Source organism: Haematobia irritans, chromosome 4, assembly GCF_050003625.1.
Source record: "Haematobia irritans isolate KBUSLIRL chromosome 4, ASM5000362v1, whole genome shotgun sequence".
Taxonomy (NCBI): Eukaryota; Metazoa; Arthropoda; class Insecta; order Diptera; family Muscidae; genus Haematobia; species Haematobia irritans.
Genome location: NC_134400.1, coordinates 114,414,288 through 114,435,580, shown reverse-complemented (window position 1 = coordinate 114,435,580; position 21,293 = coordinate 114,414,288). Strand labels below are relative to the sequence as shown.

Below are 21,293 nucleotides of genomic sequence, written 5' to 3'. Positions count from 1 at the left end.
ATTTTGTCAACATTTTATTTATATAGAACATTTTGTATAAATTATATTTCTATAGAATTTTTTTTCAAAATATTATTTCTATAAAAAAATTTCTTAAAATTTTATTTCTGTGGAATTTTTTCTCAAAATTTTATTTCTATAGAATTTATTGTCAAAATTTTATTTCTATAGAAAAATTTCTGACAAAAATTTGTTTAAAGAAATTTTTTCCAAAATTTTATTTTTATAGAGATTTAACAAAAAAGATTACTAATTTGGGTAGAATTCTACAAACTGTGGCAACCGTGGTGGTAATACAAATTTATATTCTAAGTTATATTTATACGTTGCATATTCATGTTTTAGATAATAAAGTACTTAGAGCCATTTTTGCTTTGTAAAATTTTTTAAATTTAACGAAAAATATAGTAGGGAAAATTGTTTGGGAATATATGGGGAAGTAGGGTCCTTGTAGGGTAAACCGAACATTTTCCTTGGCAACATTGACTATGAGCTATAGTCAGATTGACACAAAGCACCCATAGACATGTACCCCTTAATTTTCTTAAATATACAACTGCGGTTTATCTCCCAGACCTATATGTTACCCCACAAATGCTTATGATTACTAATTCTGTAATGGTGGTTTAGGGTATGATATAGTCGGCCCGCCCGACTTTCTACTTTACTTACTTGTTTTACAAAGGAAAAATTAGAAATGCGTGCTGTCATTAAATATTTACATAAACAAGTAAGTAAAGTAGAAAGTCGGGCGGGGCCGCCTATATCATACCCTAAACCACCCTTACTGAATTAGTAAACATAAGCATTTGTGGGGTAACATTGATATAGGTCTGGGAGATAAACCGCAGTTGCATATTTAAGAAAATTAAGGGGTACATGTTTATGGGTGCTTTGTCTCAATCTGACTACAGCTCATAGTCAATGTTGCCAGGGAAGATGTTTGGTTTACCCTACAAGGACAAAAAAAGTTCCCTACTTTCCCATACAATTTTCCCTACAATATTTTTCGTTAAATTAAAAAAAAAAATCTAAGTACTAAAATGGTTCTAAGTACTTTATTATTTTAAAACATGAATATGCAACGTATATAACTTAGAATATAAATTTGTATTACCACCAGGTTGCCACAGTTGGTAGAATTCTACCCAAAATAGTAATCTTTTTGTTAAATCTCTATAAAAATAAAATTTTGGAAAAAGTTTCTATAAACAAATTGTTGTGAGAAATTTTTTTATAGAAATAAAATTTTGACAATAAATTCTATAGAAATAAAATTTTGAGAAAAAATTCCATAGAAATAAAATTTTGAGAAAATTTTTTATAGAAATAATATTTTGAAAAAAAATTCTATAGAAACACAATTTTGACAAAATTTTCTATAGAAATAAAATGTTGACAAAATTTTCTACAGGAATAAAGTTTTGACAAAAAATTCTATAGAAATATTTGTTTGTTAGATTTGTGGTAATCTTCAAATTTTGTTAGATTTTTTTTGGTACGAGTGGCAACTGTTGTTACCACACATAGTTAAAGATCAAGCCTTGTCGGCTTCTAATTTCCTCCTATAGAGCCACCAAAATGTAAAAATTATTACAAATTGTGTTGAGTGAAAATGTCCCTACATTGTAGCCCTACGTCCCTACAAGACGCTAAATATTAGAAAAACCCTACATATAAATTTCCCCTACTTCTAGCAACATTGGCTGTGTTGATATTGCACCTACGGAGTTAGTATGCCACTAATATTGAGCCAATTTTTAAAAAAAGAGAAAATCGTTCAATTACCCAACAAAAAATTTTGGAAGTTCTTCCAAAGGCACAACTTTAAAAGCACTTCCAGAAGATGCACTCCCAATGATGTTCATTATTTTGACTACCCAGGAAGTTCTTTTAATTCAATTTTTTATAACTTGGTTTTTTAAAACTTTTAATGGGTAATTTTAACTTTTTTTTTGTTTCAAATACGTTAAAAACGGAGTAAGAATTCATAAAATGGTACAAATCATTTAAATTTTGTCGAAAAAAATGCAAAATCCAATCTGAAAAATTGTGAATTTTTGAAAATATTTGAGGTCAAACGTTTCCGACAAGCGTTAGAATCCATTAAAAATTATAAAAATTATTTATTTGACAAAATATCACAGAATTTTTTAATTTACATCCAAAACATTGAATTCAGATCACACCAAAAGAAGTGATGCAAATTCAGTGCAACGGCTGTTGAAATGGAGAATTTCTGTCCTATGACAAGCCCATGTTAAATTCATCGCTTCTGCGTCAATTTTGCACCACTTCCGGATCCAAAAAGAACATTTTCATTACGCGACGCTTTTTTTGCTGGGTAGTGTGGGTAATAAATCCAAATTTGTAAAAATCGAGCAATATTCTTATGTAAGAGCTACAAGTACGTATAAATACGATCGGCCAGTACATCAAAATTTGAAATTTGAGTAATATTGGTTAATAAATAAGAGTACTTAGGCCAAATTTGGGAAAATCGGGCGATGCATATATATGGAAGCTATAACTAAATCTGAACCAATTTGCATAATATTTTGCGGGTTTGATTAATACCACAAAAGGTTACCTTGTGCAAGATTTGAGTAAGATCAGTTAAGAAATGAGGCCTGTATGGTCAAACATAAGGTTATTAGGAGGGAATTTTTCAAAATCGAGCGATACATATATGGGAGCTATATCTACATCTGAACCGATTTGGACGAAATTTTGCACATATAGTTAGTACTATAGAGGACTGGATCCAGCCAACTTTGAGTAAGATCGGTTAATAAATAAGGGTTCTAAGGTCAAATTAGGGTAAATCGGGCTATACATATATATATGGGAGCTATATCTAAATCTGAACCGATTTCGATGATTTTTTGCACATATAGTTAGTGCTATAGAAGACTACATTTAGCCAAATTTGATAAAGATCGGTTGATAAATAAGGGTCTTATGGCCAAATTTAGAAAAATTGGGCGGTACATATATATGGGAGCTATAGCTAAATCTGAACCGATTCTGATGATTTTTTTTGCGCATATAGTTAGTGCTATAGAAGATTACATTTAGCCAATTTTGAGTAAGATTGGTTGATAAATTAGGGTTTTGTGGCCAAATTTGGGAAAATCGGGTGATACATATATATGAGAGCTATATCTAAATCTGAACCGATTTGGATGAAATTTCGCAGACTTGAAGGGAGGTAAAAAAGATTACCTTTTGCCAAAGTTGGTAACGATCCGTTTGAAAAAAAAGGGCAACGTGATCTCATTTGTCGAAATCGGGCTATACGTATATATGGGAGCTATATCTAAATTTGATCCGATTTCTTCTAAATTCAACAGCGTTCGTCCTTGTGCCCAAAAAACTCCCTGTACCAAATTTCATCAATATCGATTAATAATTGCGACCGGAATACTGTGAACAACAAATACATTGACAGACGGACGGACGAACGGACACCAAGCGCTAGATCGACTCAGGAGGTGATTCTGAGTCGATCGGTGTATGTTTTATGGGGTCAAAATCAATATTTCTGGTAGGCACATTTTTTTGGCAGATCAAACTTTTTATACCCTGACCACTATGTGGTTTAGGGTATAAAAAGGTTTATCGGGACAAGAAATTCATAATGATATGGTGAATGCGAATGTGCTCATTCATATGCAACAGTAAACAAGTAAGGAAAGTCTAAAGTCGGGCGGGGCCCACTATATTATACCCTGCACGATACCATATCACATCCGTCAAATGTGTTGGGGGATATAAAGGTTTGTCCCAAATACATACATTTAATTATCACTCGATCTGGACAGAATTTGATAGACTTCTACAAAATCTATAGACTCAAAATTTAAGTCGGCTAATGCACTAGGGTGGAACACAATGTTAGTATGTTAAAAAAAATATGGGAAACATTTAAATCCGAAGCAATTTTAAGGAAACTTCCCAAAAGTTTATTTATGATTTATCGCTCGATATATATGTATTAGATGTTTAGGAAAATTAGAGTCATTTTTACAAATTTTCGACTAAGCAGTGGCGATTTTACAAAGAAAATGTTGGTATTTTGACTATATCTAAATCTGAACCGATTTCAATAAAATTTTGCACACTTGACTACACTACTAATTGTACTCCTAAAGGGTGATACGGTCAAAATTTGGTCAAGGGAAAACGCGTGTGAATCGGTGGAATCGTTTATTAAAAAAATCAAATTAAATTTCTTTTTCAAGTTCAATTAGTATAAAATTCAGGAAAAATATTCAGTTAGGCTTTCGCTTTTCCAAATCCGAATTGCCGGGCCTCACGCTTGACACCTGCCATCAGATTTTGTACAGCCACCTTGTCCACCTTCTTCGCCGCAGAAAACCAGTTTGCCTTGAACTGCTGCTCGTCCTTAGCAGTTTTTTTGGTCTTCTTTAGGTTCCGCTTGACAATAGCCCAGTATTTCTCAATTGGGCGGAGCTCTAGCGTGTTGGGAGGGTTCTTGTCCTTGGGAACCACCTGCACATTGTTGGCGGCGTACCACTCCATGGCCTTTTTACCGTAATGGCAAGATGCCAAATCCGGCCAAAACAGTACGGAACAACCGTGTTTCTTCAGGAAAGGCAGCAGACGTTTATTCAAACACTCTTTCACGTAAATTTCTTGGTTGACAGTCCCGGAAGCTATGAAAATGCTGCTTTTCAAGCCACAGGTACAGATGGCTTGCCAAACCAGATATTTCTTTGCGAACTTTGACAGTTTTATGTGCTAGAAAATATCTGCTACCTTTCCCCTTCCTTTTGCCGTATAAAACTCGTGTCATGGAAGCTGCTTGTAGTCGGCTTTGACGTAGGTTTCGTCGTCCATTACCACGCGGTCAAACTTCGTCAGCATCGTCGTGTACAGCCTCCGGGATCGCGCTTTGGCCGTCGTATTTTGTTTATCATCGCGATTTGGAGTCACTACCTTCTTGTAAGTCGATAGTCCGGCTCGTTTTTTGGCTCGATGCACGGTTGTAGGCGATATACCCAGCTTATTTGCGGCATCTCGGAGAGAGAGGTTAGGGTTTCGCTTGAAACTACCGGCAACTCTCTTTGTCGTCTCAGCGGCTTCCGGTTTTCGATTTCCCCCGGATCCAGACTTCCTGGCTGTCGACAAACGTTCCCCAAACACTTTAATTACATTTGTAACGGTTGATTTGGCAACTTTTAGCGATCGATGTAGCGATGTCCGTCCGCCTGTTGAAATTTAAGTGTTACCATATAACGTTCATAAACTAGTATAACATGTTTGGGGCACATATGTTGGAGGTTCGGTTTATATGGTAAATGTATATAATGCATGGTTATTAGAGAGCGTACTAAATTTCAACCGGATCGGATGAAATTTGCTCTTCCAAGAAACTCCGCAAAAAAATTTTGGGGTCGGCCTAAACGGGGCCACACCTATAAGTGCACCATGTGGTCCATATGCAAAACCGTCCGACCTACATCAATAACAACTACAACCGAATTTCAAGTCGATAACTTGTTTCGTTCGGAAGTTAGCGTGACGGACGAACATCACTATATCGATGGGAGCCTACGCACAGTGCAAAAAAGTATTTGCTCCGATTTTTATTCCAATTTCTATTTTTAATAATCTATGATTTCGGGCTTCGGATACAAGAATAACATTTTGCTACAACTGACTAGAATAATTTCTATTTTTTTTCAATTTTAAGCTTTTTTCGAAAATGGGGTTAAATTACGTGGATGGTGTAAAAGAGCGAATGGTCCGATTTTAGCCAAGTTAAATATTTTGTGTACGTAATGGCGGTGGATTTAATACCCTCCACTATAGGATGGGGGTATATTAACTTTGTCATTCCGTTTAGTTAGGTTAGGTTAGGTTAGGTGGCACCCGATGTATCAGGCTCACTTAGACTATTCAGTCCATTGTGATACCACATTGGTGAACTTCTCTCTTATCACTGAGTGCTGCCCGATTCCATGTTCAGCTCAATGACGAGGGACTTCCTTTTTATAGCCGAATCCGAACGGCGTTCCCCATTGCACTTAGAGAAGTTTTGAGACCCTCAGAAATGTCACCAGCATTACTGAGGTGGGATAATCCACCGCTGAAAAACTTTTTGGTGTTCGGTCGAAGCAGGAGTCGAACCCACGTCCTTGTGCATGCAAGGCGGGCATGCTAACCATTGCACCACGGTGGCTCATTCCGTCTGTATCACAACGAAATATTGCTCTAAGACCCCATAAATCACGCTAACTTCCGAACGAAACAAGCTATCAACTTGAAACTTGGCACAAGTAGTTGTTATTGATGTAGGTCGGATGGTATTGCCAATTGGCCATATCGGTCCACTTTTACGTATAGTCCCCACATAAACGGACCCCCAAATTTGGCTTTCCGATCCTCTAAGAGAAGCAAATTTCATCCGATTCGGCTGAAATTTTGTACATGGTGTTAGTATATGGTCTCTAACAACCATGCAAAAATTGGTCCACATCGGTCCATAATTATATATAGCCCCCATATAAACCGATCCCCCGATTTGGCTTGCGGAGCCTCTAAGAGAAGCAAATTTTATCCGATCCGGTTGAAACTTGGGACATGGTGTTGGTAGATGGTCTCTAACCACCATGCAAAAATTGGTCCACATCGGTCCATAATTATATATAGCCCCCATATAAACCGATCCCTCGATTTGGCTTGCGAAGCCTCTAAGAGAAGCAAATTTCATCCGATCCGGCTGAAATTTGGTACATGGTGTTAGTATATGGTCTCTAATGACCATGCAAAAATTGGTCCACATCGGTCCATAATTATATACAGCCCCCATATAAACCGATCACCAGATTTGACCTCCGGAGTCTCTTGGAAGACAAAAATTCATCTGATTCAGTTGAAATTTGGATCGGATGCCGCATCGGATTAAATTTGCTTCTCTTAGAGGCTCCGCAAGCCAAATCTGGGGATCGGTTTATATGGGGGTTATATATAATTATGGACCGATGTGGACCAATTTTTGCATGGTTGTTAGAGACCAGGGATCCGGAGCGGAGCGGAGCGTGGAGCGGAGCGGAGCAAGCCCTTTTTTAGCCGGAGCGGGAGCGGCATTTCTAAAATCCGGAGCGGAGCGGTTTCCAAATGAAAAACCGCTCCGCTCCGAATAAAATATTACTTGAATGAAATGTGTAACTTTGAAATTACACTGTGTAGGTAATTTCAAATTTAGCTAGTACTTAGCGTAGTGTGAGCAAACGTTTAAAATGTACGATATGTATTTTTGTACGTACGTACATTGGGGAAAACACAACGTGTTTTTTTAGTAATTGTTTTCAAAAACGGCAAATGTCAAAATATATCTCTAGTATGTGTTGTAAAAGTAACAACAGTACTTTCGACCAATTTCATCCCGTATTACTACAAAGATGTTTGTAATGAACGTCAAATAAATGCAATTAAACGATCTTATTTATATTTATTTTTTTAGTTTTCTACACTGAAAAAAATATTGTCGTGAAGTCAAAGATTCCATGTCCTTAGAATAAGAATGTAAATTTTGTTTAACATGGAAGACGCATTTCTCTAAAATAACGTTTTTTTTCTTGTCCAAAAGGCAATAAACTTTTGAATGAAGTTGTAATGTCCTTATAATTAAGTGATTTTACTTAAAAATGTGTATCATAACATGAAAGATAAAATTTTTTAGGTAAGGTCAACGTGACTTTAATAATTAAGAAAAATTCTTTAAAATTAATAAAATTGTCTTTAAATTTGTTTCCTTTTTGCATCTTGCCTACAAAGCAAAAAATCGTTAAAAATAAGACATGTTTTTCAACACTTTATTTCAAAAACGCTTTTTACTTGAAACATAGCATAATTTCTACTGGAAGTCGAGTCTTAATATGGAAAAAAAAATAACTCGTTAACTCGTTTTTAAAGGATTTTGATAACAACTGACGAAAAAAATCTAAAAAACTGAAAAATTAACATTTGCTTCCTAGAAGCAAGTACATAACCCCCAAATTTAAAAGAGAATTACGTCTTTATAGTATCCTTACTGTTAAAGTAAAGACAAAATCTTTGGAACCGGGCATGCTTTTTTTCAGTGTAAGGACATTCATATTGCTTTACTATTGTACTATATCCTAGCATTCTCTTGTTTCTGATATTAGTTCTCGAAAATTTTATTAAAATTATGGATAGTTTAAATTTTGGTTGAAAAATAGTCGCATATACATTTATTATACAATAAAGGGGAAAAAAGCGAAATTAGGTAACGCTAGATCTGAGTAAGAATATTCGTAGGTATACCACGGACTGATGTCGATGGAGGTTGTTGCAAACATAAACATACACACACACACATTACAAATATAACAAAACCTCTTCTCTACGTCTGTTGCAAAACAAAAACAAGTAAGGAAAGTCTAAAGTCGGGCGGGACCGACTATATTATACCCTGCACCACTTTGTAGATCTAAATTTTCGATACCATATCACATCCGTCAAATGTGTTGGGGGCTATATATAAAGGTTTGTCCCAAATACATACATTTAAATATCACTCGATTTGGACAGAATTTGATAGACTTCTACAAAATCTATAGACTCAAAATTTAAGTCGTCTAATGCACTAGGGTGGAACACAATGTTAGTAAAAAAATATGGGAAACATTTAAATCTGAAGCAATTTTAAGGAAACTTCGCAAAAGTTTATTTATGATTTATCGCTCGATATATATGTATTAGAAGTTTAGGAAAATTAGAGTCATTTTTACAACTTTTCGACTAAGCAGTGGCGATTTTACAAGGAAAATGTTGGCCTCTGTGGGCAAATGAGTGTAAATCGGGCGAAAGCTATATATGGGAGCTATATCTAAATCTGAACCGATTTGGCTGATATTTTGCAAGTTTTTCGAGACTCATAAAATATTCGGATGTACGGAATTTGAGGAAGATCGGTTGATATACACGCCAATTATGACAAAATCGGTGAAAAATATAAATGGCAGCTATATCTAAATCTGAACCGATTTTTTCCAAAATCAATAGGGATCGTCTTTGAGCTGAAACAGGACCCTATACCAAATTTTAGGACAATCGGACTAAAACTGCGAGCTGTACTTTGCACACAAAAATACATCAACAGACAGACGGACAGACAGACGGACATCACTAAATCGACTCAGAATTTAATTCTAAGACGATCGGTATACTAAGCGATGGGTCTTAGACTTTTCCTTCTTGGCGTTACATACAAATGCACAAACTTATTATACCCTGTACCACAGTAGTGGTGAAGGGTATAAAAACTTTCGGGGAGTAGTTACTTCTACTCTGTGTATAGACTTTCAATTCCAATCAGCGTTGCCGTTTTGGTCCGATCGGACCAAAATTGGTCCAAAAGATTTCTAATTTTTAAATTTGGTCCGATGGTCAGACCAAACAGAATTTGGTCCATTTTGGTCCATTTTCATAAATTTGGTTTCTATCACATATTAAATAGTAGATGGTGCACCGCAAAGAATATTGTCGGGAGGCCAAATATTTCGCATGCTTAAAATACGAATTTTGCTTAGAATAGAAGACGTATTTCTCTGAAAAAAAGTTTTTCCTTGTCTAAAAGTCTCTAAACTTTTCAATGAAGTCTGTTTATCCTTATAGCTAAGTGATTCGACATAAAAATGTGTATCCTAACATGAATGCAAATTTCGTTTTAATGAAGTCAAAATGGATTTAATATTTCTGAAAAAATCTTCAAAATTAATAAAATGTTTCAACACATTGTTTTAAAGTCATTATACCCTAAACCACATAGTGGTTAGGGTATAATAAGTTTGATCTGAAAAAAAATGTGCCTACAAGAAATATTGATTTTAGACCCCATAAAATATATACCGATCGACTCAGAATCACCTCCTGAGTCGATCTAGCGCTTGGTGTCCGTCCGTCTGTCCATGTATTTGTTGTTCACAGGATTTCGGTCGCAATTATTAACCGATTTTGATGAAATTTGGTACAGGGAGTTTTTTTGGGCACAAGGACGAACGTTATTGAATTTGGAAGAAATCGGATCAAATTTAGATATAGCTCCCATATATATGTATTGCCCGATTTCGACAAATGGGGTCACGTTGCACTTTTTTACTAACCGATCGTCGTCAAATTTAGCACAAAATAATCTTCTGTATCACCCTTTAAGTCTGAAAATTTCATCGAAATCGGTTCAGATTTAGATATAGGTCCCATATATATGTATCGCCCGATTTTGCCAAATTAGGTCATAAAACCCTTATTTATCAACCGATCTTACTCAAAGTTGGCGAAATGTAATCTTCTATAGCACTGACTATATGTGCAAAATCGGTTCAGATTTAGCTATAGCTCCCATATATGTACCGCCCGATTTTTCTAAATAAAATAAAACTCAATTGAACAAATAATGCAATGTTTGTACTATAATTTTCTCGAAGAGGAGCGGAGCGGAGCGTGGAGCGGAGCGGAGCGATTTTTTTTTTCTCGGAGCGGAGCGGTTTTTTTTTCTCCGGAGCGGGAGCGGAGCGGAGCGAAAAAAATGGACCGCTCCGGATCCCTGTTAGAGACCAATTACCAACACAATGTACCAAATTTCAGTCAGATCGGATGAAATATGCTTCTCTTAGAGGATTGGCAAGCCAAATTTGGGGGTCCGTTTATATGGGGCTACACGTAAAAAAGGACCGATATGGCCCATTTGCAATCCGACCTACATCAATAACAACTACTTGTGCCAAGTTTCAAGTCGATAGCTTGTTTCGTTCGGAAGTTAGCGTGATTTCAACAGACGGACGGACGGACATGCTCAGATCGAGTCAAAAGTTCACCACAACCCAGAATATATATACTTTATGGGGTCTTAGAGCAATATTTCGATGTGTTATAAACGGAATGACAAAGTTAATATACCCCCATCCTATGGTGGAGGGTATAATTATATATAGCCCACATATAAAGCGATCCTCAGATTTGACCCCGGGTGCCGATCTGGTTGAAATTTGGTAGTAGTATATGATATTTAACAACCATGCCAAATGTGGTCCATATCAGTCCATAATCATATATAGCCCCCATATAAACCGATCCCGCGATTTTATTTTGGAGCCACTTGGAGGAGCAAATTTCATCCGAGTCAGTTAAAATTTGGTACATTGTGATGTATATGGCCGTTAACAACCATGCCTAACTAGGTCCATATCGGTCTATAGTTATATATAGCCCTCACACCCAGAAAAAAGGGGCTCTAATGCCAACTGAACTTTATTTTAGTTCATGAAGATTAGTTGATTTTAGTTTAATTTTGCAAAATATGAGTATATGTTCCTTATTTGAATAATTTTTTGCAAACTTTAATGACGTGAACTAAAAATAAGAAAAAAAGTTGTAGTCAAATATAATGCACAATTTTACTACAAAATGAAATATTTCATATTTTCCTAAAATGGCAGAAGTTTGCTTAAATTGAGTTCATAAGTCTCTAAAATGAGTAAATTTTACTAATAGTGTACCTGTCTTGAACTTCGTATAGCGCTAAAGACATTTTAACAATTTTTAAATCCAATTTTTTCTTACATATGAAATTTTCTTAAACAACAGAAAAAAATTAATTATTTGTAAAAAGATTTTTTCAGTTTGACAAAAAGTATTAACTTATTTATAACATGTTGCAATTAGAAAACTATTTTAGTTAAAATTTTCTAAAATAAATCTACATTTTCTTCCACGGTGGGTTCACTTTTTTTTGGGTGCATATAGATCGATTCCCAATCACACAAAAATAGGTCCATATCAAGTTCATAATGGCTCTCTACGTACCGTGCAAAATCCATATCGATTCGTAATTATTTGTAGACTTACCTATACTTACCTTTTTTGTACAAACTTGAAAAATTGTCAAATTTATATTTGCCTAAATTTATTTTTTGGTTTTAGTTAAAAACAAGTATATACGACCGTAAGTTCGCCCAAGCCGAATCTTATGTACCCTCCACCATGCATTGCGTAGAAACTTCTACGAAAGACTGTCATTCATAATCGAATTACGTGGGTTGTGGTAATACTTACTGATGGCAAGGTACCTTAAAACTTCTTAACATCGTCTTCTAAATTGTAAGTTAGTCCTTACGTGGTATATATTAGAAAAAAAGGTATATATAAGTAATTCTACAAATAATTATGAACCGATAGGGATTTTTGCGCGGTAATTAGAGACCCAGAATTGAAATATGGGGGTTGCTTTATATGGGGCCTATATACAGTTATGAACCGATATGATCCAATTTTTGTGTGATTGGGGATCGGTTTATTTGAGGGCTGTATATAACTATAGACCGATATAAACCTGGTTTGGCATGGTTGTTAGCAGCCATATACTAGCACAATGTACCAAATTTCAACCGAATCGGAAGAAGTTTGCTCCTCTAAAAAGTCAAATCTGGGGATCGGTTTATATGGGGGCTATATATAATTTTCCTAGGGGGGGCTATAGCCCCCCCAGCTAAAATTTAATGGACTGAAAGTGAACAAGTATATACGGCCGTAAGTTCGGCCAGGCCGAAGCTTATGTACCCTCCACCATGGATTGCGTAGAAACTGAAGACTGTCATCCACAATCGATTTACTTGGGTTGCGGTAACTTTTGCCGATCTTAAAACTTCCTAATACCGTAATATATACCGCGTAGTCCATACGTGGTTTATATTAAACTTAAAATGGCCGATTAAATACGTATATAATTAAGTTTGACAAAATTTTCTATAGAAATAAAATTTTGACAAAATAAAATTTTGACAACATTTTCTATAGAAGTAAAATTTGGACAAAATTTTCTATAGAAATACGATTTTAACAAAATTTTCCATAGACATAACATTTTGACGAAATTTTCTATAGAAATAAAATTTTTACTAAATTTTCAAACGATTTAAAATTTTGAAAACATTCTCTATAGAATTAAAATTTTGACAACATTTTCTACAGAAATAAAATTTTGCCAAAATTTTCTATAGAAATAAAATTTGACAAAATTTTCTATAGAAATAAAATTTCGACAAAATTTTCTATAGAAATAAAATTTCGACAAATTTTGCTAGATTATTTTTGCTCGAGTGGCAAGCATGATTATGAACCGATATGGACCAATTTTTGTGTGATTGGGGATCGGCTATATATAACTACAGACCGATATAGACCAATTTTGGCATGGTTATTAGCGGCCATATATTAACACCACGTTGCAAATTTAAACCGGATCGGATAAATTTTTCTCGTCCAAGTGGCTCCGGAGTTCAAATCTGGGGATCGGTTTATATGGGGGCTATATATAATTATGGACCGATATAGACCAATTTTTGCATGGTTGTTAGAGACCATATATTAACACCACGTACCAAACTTCAGCCGGATCGGATGAAATTTGCTTCGCTTCGAGCAATCGCAAGCCAAATTTAGGGGTCCGTTTATATGGGGGCTATACGTAAAAGTGGACCGATATGGACCAATTTTTCCATGGTTGTTAGAGACCATATACTAACACCATGTACCAAATTTCAGCCGGATCTTAGAGCAATCGCAAGCCAAATTTATATGGGGGCTATACGTAAAAGTGGACTGATATGGACCAATTTTTGCACGGTTGTTAGAGACCATATACTAACACCATATACCAAATTTCAGCCAGATCGGATGAAATTTGCTTCTCTTAGAGCAATCGCAAGCCAAATTTGGGGGTCCGTTTATATGGGGGCTATACGTAAAAGTGGACCGATATGGCCCATTTGCAATAACATCTGACCTACATCAATAACAACTACTTGTGCCAAGTTTCAAGTCGATAGCTTGTTTCGTTCGGAAGTTAGCGTGATTTCAACAGACGGACATGCTCATATCGACTCAGAATTTCACCACGACCCAGAATATATATACTTTATGGGGTCTTAGAGCAATATTTCGATGTGTTACAAACGGAATGACAAAGTTAATATACCCCCATCCTATGGTGGAGGGTATAAAAAAATTGAAAAGTTGATAACATAAACTTTTTTCCATAGTGGAGGGAACCAAATTTAGAGACCTGTCAGTGAGTTCTGGTCCACCTAGGGTCTCAAACTTTGGCTCACTACTTGGTCAATATCTCGGCTCTAACCATGCAAAATTTGATCTATAAGAGTGTTCTATAACCGTTCCCAAATGACGGACATTTTGTTATTTGTGTTATCTCACCATTTTATGCAATCAGATATTTTTGATCTATTTGTATAGGATGTACGTGAAGAAGTGGTCCAATCGGATTTTAGCAATTGCCATAGTTTTGACCATTGTTGCGTGGTCTTGATCCGAAACTCGAAGTTTTTCTGAAGGCACACACCATTTAACCCTTCTGGTTAGATCTGGCAAATATTCCATTAACCATCGCCCCCAGAAGCCATTCTTTAAATTTTTTAAAATGCGCCATTGTTTTCGCAAATTCACCAAACTGGCATCGAACGCCGCGGGAGTTTGTGTTGAGTTGGTGGTTCCAATTAAAAAGTGGTTGGGGGTAAGGGGCTCAGGATCGTTTGGTTTTAAAGGCAAGTGTGTGAGTGGTCTAGAATTCACAATATTTTCTGCTTCCAACAGTAGGCTTTGAAAAACTTCGAGTTTCGGATCAAGACCACGCAACAATACTTCAAGAGATTTTTTAATGGACTGTATTAAGCGCTCCCAAGCCCCACCAGCGCTGGGATCCGCAGGGGTATTAAAGATCCATTTTATTCCGAGTGAAGATAAAAAACAATTAATTTGATTATGATCCAGAAAGTCTTTTTCGTTTCTTAATTCTTTCTGCAGACCAACAAAGTTTTTCCCGTTGTCACTTCTCACTTGCAAAGGAATTCCTCTTCTATTCATAAAATTTCTTAAACTTAAAATGAAAGAGTCGGTAGATAAATCTGCAACTATTTCCATATGAACAGCTCTTACAGTCAGGCACGTGAATAATGCCACATATCTTTTTTCTGTCGACCTTCTTATTTTAATATTAAAAGGCCCAAAAATATCCACTCCGGTATAAGAAAATGGACGCACAAATGGTGTAACTCTATCAATAGGTAAGGCTGCCATTACCGGTTGCGAGTGTTTCGCTTTTCTTAGTTTGCACGAATTACATTGCATTTCAACTGACCTTAGTAGGCTTCTTATTGATGGAATCCAAAATTTTTCCCGAACATCACAGATTACCTTTGCGGAATTTTGATGACAATTTTTCCGATGATAGTATTCCACAACTAGACGGCTATATCGGTGCCCTTTAGGAAGTATTACAGGGTTTCTTGCTTGTTCTGAAAGGCAAGTCGCATTTTGAAGACGGCCATTGGCTCGAATTATGCCTTTTTCGTCCAGAAACGGTAATAACGTCAATAAAGGGCTTGATTTCGAAACAGGCTTTCCTTTACTTATATCTGAATATTCTTCCCAAAAAGTTTCTTTCTGAATCTGTATCAAGATGAGATTTTCGGCTTCGGATATCTCTTCAGCAGACAACTCATGTCTAAATATTTCGTCACCGTGAATAACTTGACGAGTGTTGTTGATGAATCTTAATATCCAAGCTACTATCCGGCGTACCTTGATATATTTGGAATTACCGTTCACAATCTTTTCTAAGATGCTAGGAGATTCTATTGCAGCACACGTCATATGTTTTTGTTTTAACTCTTCCTTACATCTGTCAGATATTCCCAAAATATTACATTCGTTAGGCCAATCGAATTCCGATTGAATAAGAAATTCAGGTCCGTTTTTCCATTCATCTTCAGGGTCATATTTAAACGGGAAATGGGCTCTCGTTGCTTTATCTGCTGGGTTTTTTGAAGTTGGACACCAACGCCACTGAGATTCATATGAATATTCCAAAATTTCGGATACCCTATTTTCGACATATTGCTTGTATTTCATTTGGTCCGATCTGATCCAACTTAACACTGTACGAGAATCTGTCCATAAAAAACATTTGTCAAATTCTATCTCATGGCATTCTGCTATGGTTTTCTTTAATCGGGCTGCGTACACCGCTCCTTGTAGTTCCAGCTTTGGTATTGAATGAAATCTCAAGGGGGCGCATGCCGTTTTGCCAATAATAAAATTTATTGTTATGGAATTATCCTCATATTCTATTCGCCAGTAAGCCACAGCAGCTACTGCTTGTTCACTCGCATCACAGAATATGTGCAGTTGGATCGATTTCCTTTTACGCCCATCAAAATACCATCGAGGGATTTCAAAGCATTCAAGTTTTTTGATCTGTTGCAACCATTGTTTGAATTTTGAATATATAGTTTCCGGCAATTTCTCGTCCCAACCAATACCATTCTTCCATGCTTCCTGCATTAGTATTTTGGAACCGATCATATAATTTGCAACAAACCCAAATGGGTCAAACACCGACATAGCTATGCAGAGTAATTCTCTTTTTGTGGGTATTCGTTTCAAGTTCAATACGTCCTCTGGAACTTTATGAAATTTTAATATGAACGTAAACTTGTCATATTTTGGCAGCCAATGCATTCCTAAAATCCTTTCTGCGGTTTTTCCTACATTCACCGAATCATTTTGCATTTCAATACCTAGTTGATTCGCCACAAAATCTGAGTTGGTAACAAAATTGTGCATTTCAAAACCTCCAGCTTTATGTATTTCTATCACGGATCGAACCACTTGAACAGCTTCCATTTCACTTTCAAAGCAATCTACAAAATCATCCACATAGTGCTTATCCTTAATTGACTTGACAGCTCTAGGAAAAGAATCAACAAATTGTTCAGCGTTTTTATTTTTGACATATTGTGCAATTGTTGGAGAACACGTAGCTCCAAATATTAAACGTTGCATCACATAGCCTCGTACTGGCTTTGATGGGTCCCCTTCCCTCCATAGGAAACGCTGTGCTTCTTGGTCCGATCTCTTAATGCATATTTGATGAAACATCTCTTTCAAGTCGCCGCAAACAGCTATTTTTTCTTCTCTGAATTTAAAAAGAACTTTTAGAAGGGGTTGGTTCAAGTCGGGTCCAGCAATTAAATTTTTATTTAAAGATACTCCATGGGTTTCAGCCGCTGCATCAAAAACTAATCTCATCTTTTTCTTGTTCGGATTCATGACACCGAAATGAGGCAAATAAAATGTTTTACTGGTTTTCATATTCGCTTCTTCTTCCTCCATAATTCTTGCGTACCCTTTCTGTACATACTCATCGATTTTGGCGCAATATTCTGTTGCATATTTGTAATCCTTTTGCATTTTTCGCTCAACCGTAAGCAATCGTTTAAATGCCATTTCGTAGGATTCCGGAAACAAAACGTTATCATTTCGCCACAACAAACCCGTTTCAAATCTATCTCCATACTTCCTAGTACTCAAATTCAAAATGTCTAATGCTCTTTGGTTATCTCTGGAAACCAATGGTTTCACAGGAGTCTTGATTCCGAAAGTTTCTTGGCCAAAATAATCTCTCATCATATTATCCAATTCATTCTGGGACCTTTCTTCATTTTCTGACCTTTTAACATGACATGAAATGTATTTTGATTTTGGTTTATCAACTGGCCCATATATTATCCACCCAAGTCTCGATTTTGCAGCTATGGGTCCAGAAGGAGAGAGTACTTTAGGTGTATCGATCGTGACTGTCAAATATGCATGCGCCAGACTTATAATCATTTTTGCTTTTATATTAGTGTATCCATGTAAATTAACTCCAGGAAGATTAAGTTGTTTAGCTTCTTCAGATATCTCGGAGGGATTAAAAGTTTGAACTGGTAAGTTCAGTTTCGAGGTAATATAAACATTCCTCATTGTGTACTTGCTTGAGTCTTGTTCTATCCCACTTATTTTGACTGTTACAACCTGTGTCTCTTCTCTAGAAACATGGTTGTTTATCCACTGTAATTCCAAAGTATCTTTTTGTCCAGTAATTTCTAGTCTACGAGCAACCTGTTCGTCAATCATAGACACATTGGCCCCATCGTCTATAAACGCATAGATAATTTCTGAGGTCGTGGGACCAAACACTCTGACAGGAATTACTTGGAATAAAACCGAACAATTTCTAGGATTTATTTCAGCAAGACAATTACGGCCTAATGTTTGCTGGGAAGAATTTGGCTGTTCTACGCCATCGTTATTGGTCAAGTTATTAATCTGAGTTATATTATTCTGGTCCTTATGTAATAGTCGATGATGGAACCGCATACAAGAGTTTATGTCACATTTTTTCTTCTTAAAACATTTTGAAGATTGATGGTTTCCTTTTAGACATATAAAACATACTTTAAATAATTTAGCCTTTTGCCATCGAATTTCCAAAGGCAGTTTTATAAAATCGCCACATTCACCTAACGATTTGCAATGTTTTGAGCATAAAATGCATCCTTTACTTTCAACAGACGCGCTAGTACAAGCAAACTTTTTAGATCGTTTATCATTCTCGGTCGAGGTGATGGGCAGAGAGTCAGCTACCATGTGGATGATTTTTCCTTGATCATGCAACCACTTGGAAAAATCAAGAATAGTTGGGGCACTTCCCAAGCTTAGACATGTTTCGGCCCAGTGAATTCTCTTTGATACCGGTAATTTCGATATAAGCTCGCTTAAAAGCATTGGATTTGCCAAATGAAAATCTCCCCCTACTGACTGCAAAAATGTTGTCATATTTGTCACTTTTATAGAAAAATTCAGGAGGCCATCGAAATCAGTTTCTTTTATGTTGGGAAGCACTCGCACCTTTTGAATTTGTGACTTTATCAACTGGTCTGGCCTTCCAAAGGTTTCCGCCAAAACGTCCAAAATTGCTCCTACATTTTTAGAGTTTGTTAAGAGCGATTCTACCGTTTCACGAGCCTTTCCATATAAAGATTCACGTAAACGCATAATATTATGCAAATCAGAATACTGAAACTCTACCGTAGTGCTATTGAAAGATTCAATAAAAGTTTGCCAATCTTCAGGTGAGCCCGAAAATTTTGGCAAATCATATATTTTCTTATGACGATGCAAATTGGCGTTATTGTCCTGAGGCAATGGAGTAAATGAAATATTACCTCCCGACGTCGTAGGATACGGCATAGCACGTGAGTGATTTAAATATGAAGAATCATTAGCAATTTGGTATGGATATAAACACGGACCTGCACGTACGGATGTTAACGTTGGCATTGTATATTGGCTAAAGTTTGGTATATTCGATTGGAATGACGTAGTTGAAGTTGTATATGTACTGTCGAATGTTGTATTAAATTGTATCTGGGATATAGTTGGGTTTGAAATATTATAATTCGAGTCGGCAAGATGGGTTAAATTTCCCATATTTGTTGATATTGCATTATTCGCGTTCGAGAAACTCACCCGCATTTCATTGTTAGATGCATTATTTTGAAACTCACTTCTTAGAGATGAAATCGTGTCTCTAATTTGTACATTGCTGCTTTCAACCATTGATTGCATTGCGTTAATTTGCCTTAAGAAATTTGACTGCATTTCCTCCATTTGTCTTGCAAATCGTGCAGATATTTCTTCTACACTATCTATTGTTAATACTGGCTGTTGATTATTTCCATCGCCAGAGCCTTGTCTGTGCGATTCAGGATGGCCTTTGGAGCCGGAACTCTGATCTTGACTGACGTTACGTTGTGGAGATCTTTCCAAAGGCATCTCAATCGACGTAGATTTTCCACTCCTAAGAAGCATATAGAGATGCGGATTCGTACTTAAAGAATAAACTTCGATGGGACTCTCAAACGGCAAAGAGAGAACGACAAATGATCATCAAACTTCGCTGGAACTCTCAAACGGCAGAGAGAGAACGACAAATATTTTATATTATCCTTACACAAAGATATAATCCAAACGCCAATGTTCACATTTATGATTTCCAAATTAACTCTTAGATTATCTGGATTTCTCACAAGGCAAAAGAGAAATCAACCAGATTTTCCTCGGAATTCTTTCAATTTGAATAAAAATGTTATTAATGTTGCCAAAAAAAACCAAAGGGCCTTTGATAAACAGGAATTGTTCAATTCGTTTATTCAAATTGTAGACCCTTCCGCAACATTGAAAATTCAAACACAAATGAAAAAGTAATAGAGAAAATTAAGTTTCAATAATTACAAAAACAAAGTCTACTACGATGAAAACTAATTTATATAAGTACATATGTTCAAATAAAGAATTAAAAAACCAGTATAACAAACCTACTATAACAAAAAATAATACTACGGTCAAATCTGTATATAACAACCATCAATAAGGCCCTTCAGTTTCGCTTTCATACAATGCCTGCTTATATTTTTGTCCATTCGGTGTATGCACCGTGGTGCAATGGTTAGCATGTCCGCCTAGTTTCGATCAAACACCAAAAAGTTGTTCAACGGTGCTTGTGGCATTACTGAGTGTTTCAAAATTCGAAATCGGCTTTAAAAAAGGCTAAACATAGAACCGGGCAGCACTCATTCATAAGAGAGAAGTTCACCACATGTGGTACTACACACAAAAAACTTTTTTCTGATTCAATAACGAAATTAATTGATCCAATTAATTTTTAATTGAAATGTCTTCAATCACAGAAATGATAGTATCAATTAAAAAATTAATTGAAGGTCAATTAAAAAGTTAATTGATCCAATTAAAAAAGTAATTGATACTATTATTTTTGTGATTGATTTTTGTTTCAATTAAAAAATTTGTTGAATCAATTAAATTTTTAATTGAATATTTTTTAAAACTCAATTAAAATTTTAATTGGAAAAATTTTCGTGAAATTTTTTTGTGTGTAGAATGGACTCAGAATTTCTCCACGACCCAGAATATATACCAATATTTCGATGTGTTTCAAACGGAATGAATAGTACATTAAGTAACTTAACTTAATGTACTATTTCGAAGTATTAAAGTTTTTCAGCAATTTATGTAGTGGTAATTTTGTATACAATTTAATTTCAATATTTGCATATTAGATTATCTTAAGTAACATTGTCGATAGCCAACAAAAATAGAAAACTTTTACTGGCCAATTCCCCAATTCTTGACTATTTGCGAATAGTGTCGTGTCTTCTCTCACACTACAACAGACCTCATTTACCCGGGCAATGGAACAGGAATTTCATCAACCATTATGGCAATACAAGAATCTATAGAAACGAATTCCTCTTTTCAATTCATTCCAGTGCTTTGCCCAATGGCTCGGTCATTTTTGTGCAACTTCACTTTAATTTCTAGAG

The 21,293-nt window shown here is 35.8% G+C and overlaps 1 protein-coding gene across 1 annotated transcript in view; it reads right to left on the bottom strand.

The window, feature by feature from the left end:
* LOC142235727 (uncharacterized) overlaps positions 1-21,293 on the bottom strand; it is a 70,779-nt gene that overhangs the window by 35,815 nt on the left and 13,671 nt on the right. The window contains exon 3 of the mRNA XM_075306987.1: positions 14,512-19,750. Coding sequence (XP_075163102.1) covers positions 14,512-19,750 — 5,239 coding nt within the window. The remainder of the gene's footprint in view (positions 1-14,511; positions 19,751-21,293) is intronic.